General features: G+C 39.0%; 1 protein-coding gene across 1 annotated transcript in view; it reads left to right on the forward strand.

Annotated features, from left to right (window-relative positions):
* ROBO2 (roundabout guidance receptor 2) overlaps positions 1-17674 on the forward strand; it is a 405555-nt gene that overhangs the window by 32194 nt on the left and 355687 nt on the right. Inside the window, exon 2 of the mRNA XM_041414778.1 lies at positions 12064-12390. Within this exon, the coding sequence (XP_041270712.1) occupies positions 12064-12390 (327 nt within the window). The remainder of the gene's footprint in view (positions 1-12063; positions 12391-17674) is intronic.

Genomic DNA, 17674 nt, shown 5'->3' on the forward strand with positions numbered 1-17674 from the left:
AAAGGAAAAAAAAATGCCTGTAAAATAGTTAAAAAGTCTACCAGGACTGTGAAGGAATGGAGTTACATTCCCTTTTTAGCCACAGTCTTCTGGAAATTGACATGAGATAATACAAGAATGCTTAGTAAAAATCTAGAGGGCTTTTCACTTTTTCCTTCTCCAGGTGCACACAGAGGCGAGTTGCAGAAAGGCTGCGTGATATTCACACACAGAGTGCAGACACTGGCAAATGCTCCATGTGAGCACCACTGTAGTGTCAACCTTAAACTTTTACTTGTATTTTCCCATATATATTTGACTTGTTTGTCTTCATGGCAAGGAAGCTTTGATTCTACTTCACTTAGAAAGCTGACTGTAGCTGTAGTCCTTTAGTTATTAATCAGAGAAATGTTAGATATAAAAATGTTACTGCTCTGTTTTTGGAACCTAAAATTACAAGGCATATACAAGGGTGTCTCACATTATGCTTTTATGTTCTTGTGGAAATATTCACTGCAAACTAGTTTTGCGGAAGAAAAGGTTTTCTTATCATGTATGAGGGCTTTTTATCTGTTGAAAATAAGTCGCTAAAAAAAAAAATCCTCTCTTGAAAATTTTGGTTTGTACCTCTAAGCTGAGAGTGTAGTAGGCATAGGCTGGCAAGAGGTTGGAATGGAGCAGAGCTGGGAGAGCTGAATCAAGATGATCAAAGGGATATTCTGTGCCATATGTCATCATATGCTTAGCAATAAAAACTCATGGAAAGGAAGATAAAGGAGGGACATTGATGGTTTTGGCATTTGTGTTCTCAAGCAACAGTCCTGCATGCTGAGGCCCTGCTTGCCAGGAAGTGCCTGGACATCTGTTTGCTGATGAGTAGTGAACGAATTCCTCTTTTTTGCTTTGCTTGTATCCACAGTGTTTTCCTTCCCTTTAGCTGCCATTATTTCAAACCACAAGTCTCTTTCTTTCCTTCTACTTTTTCCCCATCCCATGGGAGAGGGTGGTGAGTGAGCAGCTGGAGTTGGCTGTCATTTGCAGCCAACCTACCACTGTTTAAAGGTGGAATTTTATTTCCTAAGTTTGTCTAGAAAGCATTTGTTATATTTTGTAAATACTGTGATTTAGAAGTCTAAGGTTACAGATGAAAAAGTGAAATCTGCTTCCTCTATATTTTCTATTTACTTCCTCTACTGCTATTTTCACAGATTTTATTGCTTGCATTAAGCACTTTGAGAACTGCCTGGGAATTTTTGTTTGTTTCACCTACTGTGCTCCCAGACGCTCTTATTTCTGTGCTTCTGTGTAGTGCTGTTTGATGTAGAAAAACACAGAGTAAATAAATTACATGCTGGAAAGAAGCCCTCAGAAGGTCACAGCAGTCCCCTTGCCATTCCACAGCTCTGAGAGGTGGTTGTTTATCAGTAATCTATGCTCCATTAATAGAATCAACAGATCTCTATAAAAACAGGATAGACAACAGAGGTTTCTGAATCACTGTCTGCAACTTTACTCTTTCAAAAAATCTCCATTTTAATATAGAAAGGGTACAATAGTGCTGCAGAAAAATCTTGTGAAATGCATATACCTTGAAAGGCAAGATTCTTCCACCACTAACAGCAAGGGCCAATAAAACCTCTCACTGGACCTGTGCCTTCAGCCTAAAGTACTAGGAAAGACTTCAGTAATTTGTGCCAGCTTTGGGTGTAAATATGTGGAACAGAAAAGGTGAGAGAAAAATCACTGAGGGCTGCTTAAAAAAATAAAATCTGTAAGCTGGCACAGATACTGGAGTGTTTGTTTTTTGTCACCAGGCCCAAGAACATTAAATCCCATTTTGGCTGCAGAAGTTGCAAAATTGTGTTTTGTTAATGGGACAGATAACCAGATAGCTTCTGCAAAGGAGAATGAAAAGAGAAAAGATGCACCTTGTAAGTGGAGTTGATAAACTGTTTTGGATTAAAAAAACCCGTAATTTTACTAGCTGCAGGTACAATAGTAGCAAGGTAGAAAAATTACCTTAAAATACACATGATGAGGTAAGTAAAGAATTGTGAAACATGTATGGAGAGTAAGCAAAAGGAAAGGGACAAGGGAAAAGGTGGTGGTTTTTGCCTTTTTTTTTTTTTTCTGGGGGGGGGAAGAACACACATGGGAGAGGATGTTGGGGCAGAGGAGCTCCAAATAGTCTCTTAACAGAAGATGCTCTCACGTTATATGTATATATATATATAAAAATGTATATATAATTGTGCTAAACATACATCAGGAGAAAGTAGAGTTAGGACACTTAGATGTTTGTGCATAAATTTGAATTTTGTGTGATGTTTCCCATTACTAGTGGTGAGAATTCCTTCTACAAAGACAGTCAATATTATGACCTTCAGATATCAGTGTGATAACCATTGAAAAGCTGGTGACATTTTGGTGATCAAACAAAAAAGAAATGCAGTATTTGCAGTAAAATATTTACTTTTTAGGCATGGGAAAACCAACCAAACAAAAAACCTGAACATCAAACTTCTAAATATATAAAAAGACAAATGCATGTTGTAAAGCACCAATGTAAGAATTGTGATCTTTTGTACTTGGGATATATGAGGTGTTTATAAACCTGACCTGTATAGGCAGAAACAACATGTGACTGAATTTTCTGCAGAAGTTGTTTGTTCTCAAGCATTGATGGGCTGAAGGAATTTTTAAAATGCCAGCTGGCAAAAGGTGAAATGAAGGGGCAATTATAAACATACCCCTAAGTCTTGGAGTGCCTGTACTTGTTCACCTGTTTCTTTTTTGTTGACATAGGCAAGAGAGTTACAGCTTGTGAGACGTTCATGCTAATTCCAAAAGCCTTCCACTTTTGAGCATATTTACTTTTGAGCTTATTTACTCAATATGGGGTTAGAAAAAGTAGGATTAGAATGGTTCTTCACAGAGCTTGATCTGTATTTTCCATTCACGTATATTTGGAAAAAGTTTTCCAAACTAGTTGAAGTTTCCAAAGAGAGTCTTTGACAAATCACAAAGATGTAATTTGTAGATTTCTAAACCAAGACATTACAATGAGTTTTTTGATAGTTGTCATACTACTTTAAATTTTATTGAGATGTTTGCTGCGAAATTAGTATTTGTTAGCTGACAGTTACTTGGAATTTTATGAAAGGGTTCTTTAGGATATTTGGGTCAAATATTTTAAGTCAAATATTGATGTTAGGTACTTATAATTCCCTAGACATTCACAAGTGATGGGGTTCAGGGAGTCTTTGTGACCGGTGTCAGCAGACAACATAGTATCTGCAGGATAAAATTCAGAACATCAAAGTTAAAATGCCTGCTGTGCTTATAGTAGAAATCCCATCTTCCTCAAAATATTACTTTAAGACTCCTTTAGATGGGTGAATTTATTTACGAATGTAGTCTGATTTCACAGCCTGTAGTGATTTTATTCTACTCTGAGAACTATTTGACTCATGGTTCGTGGAGGGATCTGGACCCGGTTGTCATTTAAAAGCTTTTTTATAGCTGTTTTAGCTTAACACTGTTAAATTGATGAGCTTTTCTAATTGCTCCTTTTTAAAGCTTTTAAATGTATCTTTTAATGTTGCCTTGGATGGTCATTATCATCTATCAATAGAAAGCTTTAGACTTTGGAGAGCCTGTGGTTATCAACCCTTCTACGCAAAAGCAAAGTTTATTTGCTTCTAATGAGCCATCGGTTTCTCCAGTGGTATCAGGGAAGCTGCAAAGCTTCCCTTTGCATGGCTGATAAGGAGCCTTTGCCAGTTCCCCAGTGCTACGATAACATGCCCCTTGTACAATAAATTACCATGCTGTCTGTAAGCAATATCTGCCTTTTTTACCTTCCATCCTTGACCTGAAAATAGCTGAAAGATGTTTTTAGAGTCGGGCGTACACTTATGCTTTGCTTTGTTAAATTCCAGAGTGATTTGGAAAGGCTCCCAAGGGAAGAGCTGTTGTGCTTGAGTTCTTCTGGATGAAAAAAAGATAATTTTTTTTTTTCTTGTCTTTGGTGCTTTTGTACTATGTTGTGTATATATCATAGAAAAATTTGGATTAGAAGGGACTTCTGGAGGTCACCTGGCACTTGCAGGTGTGTGTGTACGTTGTGTAAATATAGATGTGGTGTGTATCTACACACAGCATATAAGTACAGAGACATATATGCACGCATACACATAAATATTGTCCTTTTTGCTTTTCACAGGTGGAAGTGCTCCTCTTCTCTACCTGTCTTCTTCACCTCTTAAAGTCATTTTTGTAATCTTGTTATTTGGAGTCAGTTAACATTAATGAAATCTATACTTAAATTGGAGCAACTATTCTAGTTTCAAAACCTAGAGCTTTTTTGAGAAAGAATCTAAAAGTGAAGCTGGTTTGGGTTTACTGGGGGTTTTGTGTGGTTTTTTGTGTGCATGTGTGTGGATGCTGGTGTCTTATTAAGCATTGGTGTGTTATTAAGCAAATAATTCTTATCTTCTTTCAGGGAGCATAGCTCTGGTAGATATTTTATTTCTTGACTTGAACTCTAAATTGTGCTTTGCAATAAACAAATCGATGTAACTTTCTCATTGAAGCAGTGACTTGTATTTATAACATCACTTTTCACCTGGGGAAAAAAGATTAATCATTTGTGAATCTATATTCCAGTTTTCAGGGCCGTTGTGCTCACTCCTGCTCTCTTGACTGCATCCCTAACATGTTGTTCCATCCCAGTCAGTGTGCTGGAAATAAATTTTAAGGTGTGGTAAGGCTGTGCAAAAAAAGTGAAATGTGACACTAGAATGCTTGTATGTGATGAGAAACCAATTGAAGAAAAGTGAATTAGAGTAAAATTGCATTAAGCCTTTATGTCAGTTTTGGAATTGACATTCCCTGAAATAATTTTATATAAGGAAAAGGGTGCTTATACTGTGGCAGTGGATTATTATCCATGTTAATTTAAAAAAAAAGAAACTTTTTTTGCGGTGTTTCTTTAGTAGTAGAGTCGATAACACCTTGTTTAGCAAAGTCAGGGTTTCATACAAGAGAAACTTAATGAAATAAAGCTTTCAGTAAGATTTGGTCAATGTTTTTAATGACAGTTATTGATCTCTCTTGTCAGCATTTCCTGCTCTCCCTCTTGGCAGATACACTGTATAGGAAAGGTGACTTATCTGTAGGCACATGTCCTGTGGAAGTTAGGATATGTTGTTTAATGGATTAATTTTGCTCAAGGAAAAGCTTTCAGAAGACCTTGTCATAGCTGACACAGCTTTGAACAAAAACCTTACCTTGGAAACAGTTGTATCGCTGGATCTTTTCCCATCTACCAAATCTCAGAAAGGGGGAGAGACTGTAAAGTATAAATTTTCAAAATGTTGTCCTTGCCATGTCACTTTGCCTAGAGGAATTCATGTTGAATAATCAGCCTGGTGCTAGTGCATCAGCCTGTATTCCAACTGAGTTTTCTCGTTATATTGACTTTTTTTCCACGTTATATTTTGTTTGAACTAAGATGGGACTGACTGGCTCTCTTCTTGAGATCTCTGCTTGCCTTCAGTCAATTCTGTGCCTAAAAGGGTGGTGAAAGCAACAGACTTATTCATTTCATCAAACAAATGTGTGCAATAAGTGTTTCTGATAAGTACTTCTCTTGTGAAACGAGGCATACAAAGAAGTGGGAAAATGAACAGTGACTGTCCTTAGTAGATTTAACTAAGTAGCTGTGGGATTGTCTTTGTAGAGTCTACATAAGTCAAAAAAAGAGCTGGAGCCTGGCCATGTGACACATTTGATGTAGCCAGAAGAGATTCTGCAGACACTTATGTAGCTGTCTATCCATTTAAAGCACATGAATCTTTTAATTGGGATTTTAATACCTTGCTTTCAGTTTAATTTTTTAATTGTTGCAGTGAAAATAAGCCAAGATTCTAGCATAAAAGAAGGTTCTTTGGCATGAAATATAACTTTGGAGCTGTCCTCTCTGTAGAAACAAATGTACACAGGGCCTTTTCTTCCTGCATCTATAGCTTTCTGTTGTAGGAGATTTATTTTTTCCTATCACAGATTTGCTGTTTGTCTCCTTGATAAACAGTCCTTTTGCACTGTCTCAGGGAGAACATGTGTTGCTGGCAAACTCTTGGAGGGAATGCATTCAAAATGCTATCAGAGGCATGAAATAACTAATAACTCATATGAGGAGCAGCTGAGGGAGCTGGGGCTGTTTAGCCTGAAGAAAAGGAGGCTGAGAGTGACTTTATGAATCTCCACAACTCCCTGAAAGGAGGGTGCAACCAGGTGGGAGTCGGGTCTCTTCTTCCAGACAATAGGAGAAGAGAACAGTCTTAAGCTGTGCCAGGAGAGGTTCAGGCTGGACAGGAGACATTTCTTTACAGAAGGGTTGTTAAATGTTGGAATGGGCTGCCAGGGGGGTGGTGTCATCATCCCTAGAGATGGTCACAAAATGACTGGATGTGGTACCATGATCTAGTTGACAGGGGGTGGCTGGTAAAAGGTTGGACTTGATTGTCCTGGAAGTCTTTTCTAACTTAAAGGGTTTTGTGGCTGTGATATGAGTTTGTCTTTCAAGTCCAAGAAGTTGCAACAACTTCTGTTGCTCTTGTTGGCGATACTTTCTGAACTTAATATACAATATACCTGCTCAGTGTGACCTGTTAGAAATCCTGAACTGGAAATATTTCAGATATATGACACAATGTCAAACATCACATCCCATTTTAAGCATCCCTTTCACAGCAGTAGCATGAGAACAGTAGGGTAGATTGGAGAGTAGGTAAGTATCCAAGTATACTAAAGCTATGTGTTTGGAATGTTAAAGGAATCAAAATGAGAACCCTGAGGAAGGATATAAAAGGAGTAGTAGTCTTAGAGGTCAGCTGAGGAAGAGCTTTTCTATAATAGGAAGTCAGGTTGGTAAAAGTTGGAAAAGAGTTACGGATGCAAATGAATGTGATGTCAGATGATGACAGGTGCTGATAATGTCAGCAGGGGAAAGAGAATTTTGAGGAGGTTCTTGAAGGCAGTTTGGAAATCTATATTATGAAATACCAGCTCGGAGTGTTAACATGTAAACTAATACAATATTGTTTTTTCTTTAAAATTGTTCAGTAGTTTCAATGCAATTGCTAGCCTGTCTCTTAACCACCGCTGTCCCAGTAGCCATGAATGTTTTGTTGATTTGAGAAATGAGTTAAACGTCTCTGAATTTCGTCTGTACCGTTGCTTTTCTGTTATGACAGACCATTAGCTTTGTGGATGCTTATTTAGAGAGTAGGCTTAATAGATTAAATCAATGGTCTTTATGTGAAGTAAATTAAAACTAGAAGAATGTGAAGTGCAATAAATGAAAGTATCTTCCTAGAAATTTGAAAGATTGTGGACTAGGAGCACTAGAAGGTGAATTGCCAAATGTCTTTTTCTGTGATGATTTGTGTGTTACACAGCGAGCACATGAGCTAATTGAAGCCTTTCAGGCCTTCCCACCTGAAGAGAGCCTGCAAGAAAGATGGAGAGAGACCTCTTGCAAGAGTATGGAGTGACAGGATAAGGGGAGTGCCTTAAAACTGACAAGAGAGTAGGCTTGGATTAGATGTTAGGAAGAAATTCTTAACTGTGAGGGTGGTGAGGCCCTGGAACAGGTTACCCAGAGAAGTTGTGGATGCTCCATCCCATGAAGGTTGGACAGAGCTCTGAGCAACCTGGTCAAGTCATGGCAGGGGGTTTGGAATAATCTTTAGGGACCCAGACTATTCCTCTTAGGACAGAGCTTGCATAGTGACTCTGAGGAAATGCAGTAAAGAGGAATAGAGTATTGACTCTTTGCTTTAGTCTCCTTTCCTACTTGCACCTGTGTGTCTACAGCAAATCTATTTCATTTATTAATAAAAATGCTTGCATCCAAATAATTTTTAGGTTATTTGACTGTAGGATTAGCCAGACTAAACTGAAAATAATAGACCTTCTGCTGATAGGCTACCAGTGTGGCTGTAACTGTATTGTACACTGAGTCCCTGAGGAGACTTGTGAGGAAGTCTGAGCATATAAAAGCAAATCCGTGAGGCTCAGTGGTAGTTGTGGAGACAGCCTGACATAGTTGGCACCCTGGTGTTGAAGTGGTTGAAATGAATGAGTGATTGTTGTCTTTTACGCTTCCCAAAGGAGTAGTCTTGGAGGTGATTCTCAGGGAATTTCTCGTCCAATACATCTGAATTAAGTTCAAGTAGGGGAGTAAAAGAGCGGAGTGTTGACACCTGAAGTACAATATGCAGGCTACTTTTTTTTTTTTCTGCTTTTTTCAATTTTCCTCACTTTTCTTACTTTCTTTCCCTATCTTGATTGCAAATATGTAAGTACATAAATTCATAATACAGGAAGAAAAGTGTAAGAAGTGTTGCTGAATATATTTCAATACATGTGCTGCACAGGGACATACAAATGACTGGTGCATTCTTTTGCCTTTTTGTGACAAAACGTGTCCCCCAGTAGTTTCCTTTTGCTTCATTCCAATATGAGGCTGGACTTCTCCTATTCAGTGTCCTGACCTCAAAGGACATTAACACTGACTGCTGCAGAAATGATTCATATAAAGGTAGATATGAATGCAAATGTTCTTTACTTATGAAGTGACAGTTTATGACAAATCTATAATGTCACCAGTTATTATGAGAACTACAGTGTTTCCCATCAGTCAGCATTTATCAGGTCAGCAATTGTCAGTAGTTAGCAGGCTCTGGTATCTGAAAATGAAAGCTGTGTTTGTTAGTGACAAAACATTGTATTGCAGTATGTTAGTCTAAGTTGATAACTCCATGTTCAATTTAAAGTGAAGATTAATTTAATCACACATGAACATGCCACAGCACACCATTAAGCTGGGCATGAGCTGGCCATGAGCACTGGCAGCCTGGAAAGCCAGACATGTCCTGGGATACCTCCAAAGCCCTGTGGGCAGGGAAGAGATTCTGCCCCGCTCTGCTGAGACCCCACCTGCAGGGCTGCATCCAGCTCTGGGCTCCCAGCACAGCAAGGACAGGGAGCTGCTGGAGCCAGGCCAGAGGAGGCACCAAGGTGGTCAGAGGGATGGAGCAGCTCTGCTGTGGGGAAAGGCTGAGAGAACTGGGATTGTTCAGCCTGGAAAAGAGATGGCTTTGGGGTGATCTAACTGTGGCCTTCCCGTACCTGGAGGGAACCTAAACGAAAGATGAAGAGAGATGTTTTACAAGAGCCTGAAGTGACAGGTCAAAGGGGGTATGATTTAAACTGAGACTAGGTTTACATTAGATATTAGGAAGAAATTCTTGACTGTGAGGGTGGTGAGGCACTGGACCCCTCCTGTGGAATAGCTCCATCAATTCTAATATTGTAGAAATTTTGCTTTTTCTCACCAGCATGTAGAAGCTCATGTGAAGTCATTGTAGCCTATCACTGTAAAGAGTTAAGGGCTCCTAAACTCAGGGGTTGCTCATATGTTCTATGCATGCACCTGATGGAAATCCTGGGGTGGAGGAATAGAAAAGGAAGCTGTATGGGTAGCCCAGGATATACCACAGCTGCCTGCTTAAGGTTGTGGTTGCATCTTGCTCTGCAGTAAAAGCATCCTCTGCCCAGACAGCTCATGGGACTATTCAAATTTCTGTTCCTTCTAAATGAGGTTGTACTCTTAAGAGAATTGGGAGGGGGACCACAGTGAAAGAATCAAAACTAGAATCAAACACCACTTGTGTCTGTCTCTTTCTGATATGCAGATGCTGTCTAGAGACAAGCAGTGGAGCCAAATTTCTGATTTCCTTTGTTAGTTCTAAATCAGCATAACTTTTGGAATGCGTGTTGGTGCTCTGTTCACTTTGGAAGGAGGAAGTTCAGTGTGCTCTGTGAATGATCTTGTGTGTGTTTTGCTTCTCCCCTCCTCTAAGTGCACGATGAGGGGAATTCCTGGTAGCCCTGAATAGCTGAAGGTGCACCCAGCCATCACAGGAGTGTGTGGTCGGATCCCGTCTTGAAACACCTCCTGAGCCTTTCTCCTGGTACATTGGCATGGTCCTGGCTGCTCACATCTCGACCCTCTCTTGTGCACAAATTGCTTCTTTAGGATGGAGTGAGTAAGCACCAGTTTTGAGGTAAACATCAGTACTGAGGAAGAGTCAGCCTATTGTGACCTCAGGAGGGGTTTTTAATCAGGTTGTATAAGGTTAAGCTTTTTATGGGAGAATGCTTTTTGCGCAGCTTTAAACATGGCGTGTAAGTCTGTGTAGCATATATTTCTAAGAGTTCTGAACACTATCAACAAACCTTTGTATACAAGAAAACTAATTTTTTGGGTTTACGTTTCATGTTTCTTGTTACTGATTTTGTAACCCTGTGTTAAGCAGTTATCAAAATTCAGTTGTATCTGTACTCTGCCTTAAGTCCCTCTGCTGTTCTGGAAACATCTCAGCTTTCCTTTTCTTCCTGATACTGTTAATAGAAATTTCTTAACACAACTAGGGGTGTTTTGTTTGCTTTTTAAGAATAAGCAATGAATTAAGTTCTTAGACATGTCTAGTCATAAAAATGTTTCTAATTAGAGTGTGAAGTTGGCTTTTGCGTCCCATGTGCTGTCAGATATTTATCTTTCACTTTAATGGTGATTTTAGTCTTTTTTGATGTTGTGTATGGGGTCTTGGACTAGGGTTATTTTTTAGCTGGAGATTCTCCTATTAGATATTTTTTTATTTGGATAATAAAATATATAATTCTCTTTGAAATGTCCCATAAGTTCATCTGTGCTTAGCTATAGATTATGGGATTTTTTCATGTGCAGGCATTGCAGATTATGGATTTCTTTGCTGTTCTGGTAATAGAATCTGGAAGCCACTGAAAGAACCAATTTGTGCAGCAGCAATGTAACACTTAACTGCAGTGGCAAGCCATGGTTTAATGACCTGAGTGTTAGTAAAACAGAAGTCCAAAGGTGGATTCACTCTGTTGAATGGATCCTTATGCCTTTCCTCATAACTTTTGCAGTAAATGAGGCATTGAAAATATTTTAAAGTATGTAGAGCCTAGAATATAATTAAGACATTTGCTTTTCTACCACTCAGCAAAACTTCTGATCAGAAAATTGACACAAATGTTTCATTAACCTGCAGAGGTTGGTTTACCTTGTATTTAAGCAGTGCAGACCAATTGTAGCAGTGTGGCAGTTCCACTCAAAGGATTTTCAGGATCCATGCTTGAAAATATTATTATTGAGGCACAAACTGCTGTGACTGTTGCAGAATTATTTTCCAGGCTCATGTAGTCTAATTAGACATGCAGGAGTGGAAAGTGTCTGTACCATTAATGTGGAAGGAAGTGTTCAAGGTAAGGCTGGATGGGGCTCTCAGCGACCTGGTCTAGTGGAAGGTGTCCCTGCCCATGGTAGGGGGTTGGAATGAGATGAGCTTCAAAGCCCCTTCCAACCCAGGCCATTCTATGATTCTCTGCTTATATTGTATTTATGTGTGTGTGTATACGTGCGATCCTGAAGCTGAAAATTTCTAAAGTGAGCTGACATCTGAGATTTGCCTTTTTGCTTTCTTTCTTCTCCTTGTCTTTCCATATTGGGGCTGTTTGTGGAAAAGGGATACAAAGCGTTCATGTTCAACTGCAAAAACAGTTAATTAATGGGGGTGGCAAGAGACTGTGGTTTTGGTTTCCTCCTATGGAATCTGGCAGATGAAAGGTTGAGAAAGCAGTAGCTGTGAAGGGAGTCTGCAAACACACAGTGATCTAGAAGTAAATGTAAATAGGAAGATTATCAGGAAAAAAAAAAGGATTGTCATACATGTATGTGTAAGGGATTCTCCTCTTAGCACAGTGTGCATCTGGTATGGGTTTAAAAGCAGTATAGAGGGTTATCTGTGTTAGTCCATCTCAGGTTTTAGATAAGGGAGTGTCTAGACTCTGATATCAGACAAAGCAATTTCAGATGTTGCCTAAGTTTGCTTTTTTTTTTTTTGAGTTTTTGTAACATTAAAGGAGGGCACTTCATGACACCTAAAGCACAAATAAATTGTTCTCCCTTCCCTCTGTTCTTTTCCTTAGGATCCCGTCTCCGCCAAGAGGACTTTCCACCACGGATTGTTGAGCATCCTTCAGATGTGATAGTGTCTAAAGGAGAGCCAACTACTCTGAACTGCAAAGCAGAGGGAAGGCCAACGCCCACCATTGAGTGGTACAAGGATGGCGAGCGGGTGGAAACGGACAAGGACGATCCGCGCTCCCACCGGATGCTGCTGCCCAGCGGATCTTTATTTTTCTTACGCATCGTGCATGGGCGCAGGAGTAAACCCGACGAGGGAAGCTACGTTTGTGTAGCAAGGAACTACCTTGGAGAAGCTGTGAGTCGCAACGCGTCTCTGGAAGTGGCATGTGAGTAGTTTTATTTGTTTAGTATTCTGTAAAACTTCATGGTGCCTTTTATGCTGTCACACCAGCACTTGCACAAAGCCAGCATCCTGGGAGATAACAAATGGGGATAAGTACAGCATTTTGTCATTAGCTGTTGCTGTTAGTCAAGGCATTTTCACGTGTGTTTGTACAGTAGCGGTGGCCATACAGAATAAGTGATTTATACGGAAATGAGGTTCTAGGCAGAGTATAATCATGATTAGCAAAAACAGGGACAAAGGATAATCTTCTTCTGAAGAATAATCTAATTTCTAAATGATGTCCAGGTTGGTTTTGCTGGAACTAATGTGGAAAAATACCTATCATTTAATCTAAGGTGTGCTGTCTGTTTCTCTTTATCTCATAATCTGTTACCTCAATAGAAGCAGACAGCATCTTGGTGACTCATACTCTGTACTGCTAGAAACTTCAATATGTTCTCCTCAGTCATAAATTTGACCCAGGCCTCATTCATTATGTGAATGGCAAGTGAAATTGTTGGCCATTTCTCATATCATCCAGAGCAGTCCTGGTCTTTATCGATTCTCTTTGTCTTAACAGAGAAGTCAACAGGGCTCTTTCAGAGCCCACCTGGCATGAGTAGTCTGCTTCCAGTAGAGTTAGCAGGTACATTCATTATATTCACAGAAAACAAGCTCATCAGACATAAAAAACCCGTGTGCAACTGATTATATTTTTTGCTGCTTAATTATATGGTTACATATGAATCAATACTGATCTCTTTATTAAGAATGTACATTTTTGCCTAATGTATGTTAATACATTTATGAGTGCTCTCTTCTTGCTGGGCTTGAGTTTTTCACCCACAGCTCTTCATCTGAAAGTAGTTTCCCTAAAATGTATTTGAAGTAGGAATTTAGAACAAATTTGTACTGCTTAGTTGATAAAGAATGGATTTAAGTCCACAGTGGATGGTATGTTTAAAGAGAGGAAGCACAGAAGAAAAATCTTTGTTCCTAATACAGTCTTCAGACTCTCTTAGCTAATGTGGTGTAATCTTGAGTCTTCTGTTTTCTTGGAAATTACAGCAAATGTAATTTTTGAAATATTTAAATGGCAGAATAGGCCAAGTAAAACAGACATTTTCACTACATTGCACCTGTTGTAACCTAGATTCAAAACTGTGTCAAACAAAAAAATGAAAACAGTTTTGGCACACCATCAAAGCAAACGTAAATGTGCCAGTAAATGCATCACAGAAGGCTTTTCAGTTTTGGTTGATATTTGGGAATTGAGAAGAAATCAGCTTAAGGAAGGCTGAAATCTGGGTGAGTATTACTAGATAAATTTACTGGATTATTTATGTCTTTGTACATGCGTTTTAACTGTTGAGAAATTTTGAGAGACACTTAAACACTTGAAATCTTTATTGTAATCCTGTTGAGATTCAGGATCTCCTGATGAAGTTCAAAGGATTGTACCAGTTGTACCTTGAGTCATCAAATTTAAGTGACGGATTATTTTGAAATTTAAATGTGCTCTATATCTTGTCAGTTTTCACTCATCCTTACTTCATGGACTACTGTGAGACTCTTGATACACCATCTCCAGTCTTTGAAGTTTAACTGCTGTAGCTAGTGGCAGGTCAGGTATGAATCGTATGGGAGATAGTAGAAAACTTTAAAAATAACAAAGCTGTCCTCATTCATCAGGTATTTTAGGGCAGGAGCAACATGAATGTGAAGCTGAGATCTGAAACCATAGCCAAAGTTTTTGCAATAACATTGCGCCTTTGCTGTTTCCATAGCTTTGAAATGTAACTTATTGAATCCCCCAATTAAAGGGTTTAGTAGTCTAAAGCAGGTTCTCCTATTTCACTTCAACAGTGCTTTATCATTCCTTGAGCAGTATCATAGCTGTGATTACAGAATTGTCTTCATCAAAGAAGAAAAATGTAAATAATACATACATTGCTTGTTTACTTGATTTTAAAAATTCTGCTGTGATTCTCAAAAGCACATGACAGTGCTTTGTGTGTATCAAAGGCATCCTTGGAAGATGACAGCAAAACTACAGTTTTTGCTTGGGTTTGAGGTAATTTTTGGTTGTAAGTCAAGTTTTGAAGTGACTTTCAGGGAATAGTTGGAGTCTCTTACTTGTTTTCCTAGTGTCAGCATTTCTGGGCTGAAGAAGATGGGCAGCCTGTTTGCATGCTCAGGAAATGAGTTCCTGGTGACAGGCTGTTGTCAGCAGTGAGTTCCCATTCACCTGTCCTGAACTCCTGCTGGAAAGCTGTTGAGTTGCCTGGATGCTGCAGCCCTGTCCGTGGGGCCGCACGCGATCTGGCCTGACTCGTGCTCTCTGTCATGGTGCTGAAAACTCTTCTTTCCACACCGAGCCAAGCTGTTTTCATCACCAGAAACAGGATGGTTGTCTTTTGCTGTCAACAGGGTTCTGGACTGTTATCTGACTGTAGGTGGCCTCAAATAGTGCCATGAGGGGCTGACTGCTGGTTTGAAATGCTTGAGTGTGCTGTTCTGGAGTAAGAAACTGTAATTGTTTTACTTTGCTTATTAAATTAGCAGTTGCTAATAATGTGCTCTTGCAACTTTTGAATGGTTTATGAAGAAATATCTACTGGGTTTGTATGTATGTTTAGATGCGTTTGTGCTTATGCATTAATATGATAAACAATGTTAGTTATGATTAATTTTCCTTTATTTCCTTTTTTTTTTTTTACCCCCTCCATGAGCACCTGCTACAAAAGGAGTGGGATTGAAAGTCTTCCAATGTATCCATAATTATGTGTGAAGACAGAAGTTAAATTCAGCTGGGACACAGAGTGGTTCCAACCATCTTGAACACAGTCATTTTGCCCTTTGTGGGTTTTTTTTTTTTTTTTTTGGAGTGAGTTTTTTTAAGTTGCTGAAATCCCTAAGCTCTCTTGGGTTGAGTAACTGTTTACACCTTTCCCAGACGTGAATTTAGGTACCAGCCCCTATAAAGCACATCAGGTATGCTTCCATGTCCATGCCTCTTCAGAGCACATGCATACAGCTTTTAATTTTGAATATCTTCATTCCTGAAGACATTTAAGAAGAAATAGTTGGTATTTAGAAGAGTTATTATTTAAAGGCACAATTTAGGATTTATATGGTTTATTCCATTTAATTGTTTTAATACATTAATGGTGTGCTTCATGCAGATTAATTCTTCCGTAGGAGCTTCCTCAGAAGGAAAAAATAATCCTAATGCAACCAGTCAAAGAAGTCTTCCAAATTATACATGGCAAATTCTCATGTAGTATTTTTGTTTTACAGTTAAATCATTAAAACCAGATGTTCTACCCTTAAAACCTCTATGAAGAGTTGTATTCAAAAGAGCAAAACAGCTTTCTTTTGGTTTTGTCCATTAGTATTTTTTAATTGAAATTGAACAATTATTAGACGTAGGTTGATGTTCAGATTTTCTTGGGAGAATTTAGAAGGGGAAGTAGGCTTGAAATACTTTTATCTTTTACCAAACTGCTTTTGTATTTGAACGCCAGAAGTCTTAAAATAAAAGCACATTTTTTTAACAATGCACCAGTTGAGGCGATCGAAGCTGCGTGGCGGAGTTTTCCAGTGGGAATATCAGGAAACACATTTGCAGCAATGAACGTAGCTAGGATTTCAGCTGGGAGCACCGGGGCGCCACATGTGAGCGAGGAAGGAGCGCCGGGGTCCCCGCGCTGGCCGGGGCCGCTTCTGATCCAGCCGGAGTCAGCGGCAGACCCCAGGGAGAGCAGCTGTAGCTCCAGGTGTTAAATATGTGACAGCAGCTTGATCTATCGACCAGTGTTACAGGGGGCTTTGGCCTAAATGAAAATTCATGAAAAATTGATGAAGTCCCCAGATTATTTTTTTCCCTTTTCCTTTTGCAGTGCTGTGCCAATGCAGCGAGGAGAGATTAAATGAGGTGTTGAACGCTTTAGTGGCGAGGAGGTTGTGGTTCAGAGGTCAGGGGGGAGGGGAAATAAGACCCATTTTCTACCTTACTTTCCTTTAAAAGCAAACATGAAGCTTTTCAGATTACTTGGGATTTGCTGCCATTTTAATGTAATAATAATAAAGCTCAGGAATATTCACAAATAGGATTCTTTCCTGCATGGCTTCACAAAGACTGTGAGCATGTGGGTTGGTGCAGAATATAGTGGAAGCCTCTGGGTCATAATTCAATTGAAGAACCAGAAATAGATTGAATTTTGTAATGGCAGTATAAATTTGGGCTTCCATCTTTCTGCGTCTCTGCTTGAACTGAAGTCATTTGGAGAAAGAAGAGGTCTTGCATTATTTATATGCCATAGATTGCTTGGATAGCAGGCTTTGGAACACTCTCTAAACATAATGATCCTGTTTGTGTTAGAGTCAACACTGAATTATGTTTTTATCTGTAACAAGAGAGGTTATAGAAGTACACTGAGTTTAGTGTGAAGTCATAGGTGTTCTGCAAAGCAAGTCTAAGCCACATCTTAAACATGGGAGACAGTAATTTTACAAATAAACCAGATATATTGAAATGTTCAGTGAATAAAGGTTGAGAGATATAAAATATATGCTATGCAATCATCTTTGCATCATAATGCTAATGGGTATTTGCTGGAGCATGTAGAAAAGGCTGCAATATGTTCATAATAGTGGAGTTCATAATTTCCTATCCTAAGATGGTGTGAATACCTTAAATGTTCTCTGTCCTTTTGAAGCTTGCAATAAGCAATTTCTGTGGACTTTTCCGTGTATTAGGATGAAGCCAGTGGGAACACCATTATTTGAAAACATTACATAAAATTGCATTTCTGTACAGGACAATAGTTCTTAGTCACTTTTAGAAATTAAATAGGTTACTAAATATAAATGAGTGAAGACATCAGATAAACCGAAACCTGACTTGATGTCTTATTGCGAAGTTTTCTTTGAGCCAAATAAATAGTTCTGCTTATTTACTTTATTAATCTAGTTTTAATTGAGTGTTTTTATTTCTTCTGAATTCACCGGAGTTAAGAAAGCTACATATTTAAGAGGGTGTGATTTTTGTACCAATAGCCAGAATGAACTAGAATTTTTATGAGAGAGGTGCTCTTCATCAGGATAACCTAGATTCTGCTGGTAACACATTTCTCACAAACTGTTCAAGTTTGTGCTACAGCACTGATGCCTTCCATGTGGGCAGACACAGTACTTGCCACCATCATCCATTAGGACTTGTCTAAGTCATCACATTGTTACATCCTCACTTCTCAGCCGTTGAACTCCACCTCAGCTTGCAA

The sequence above is a fragment of the Onychostruthus taczanowskii genome, unplaced genomic scaffold (genome assembly GCF_017590055.1).
Source record: "Onychostruthus taczanowskii isolate IOZ18803 unplaced genomic scaffold, ASM1759005v1 scaffold47, whole genome shotgun sequence".
In the NCBI taxonomy this organism is placed as follows: Eukaryota; Metazoa; Chordata; class Aves; order Passeriformes; family Passeridae; genus Onychostruthus; species Onychostruthus taczanowskii.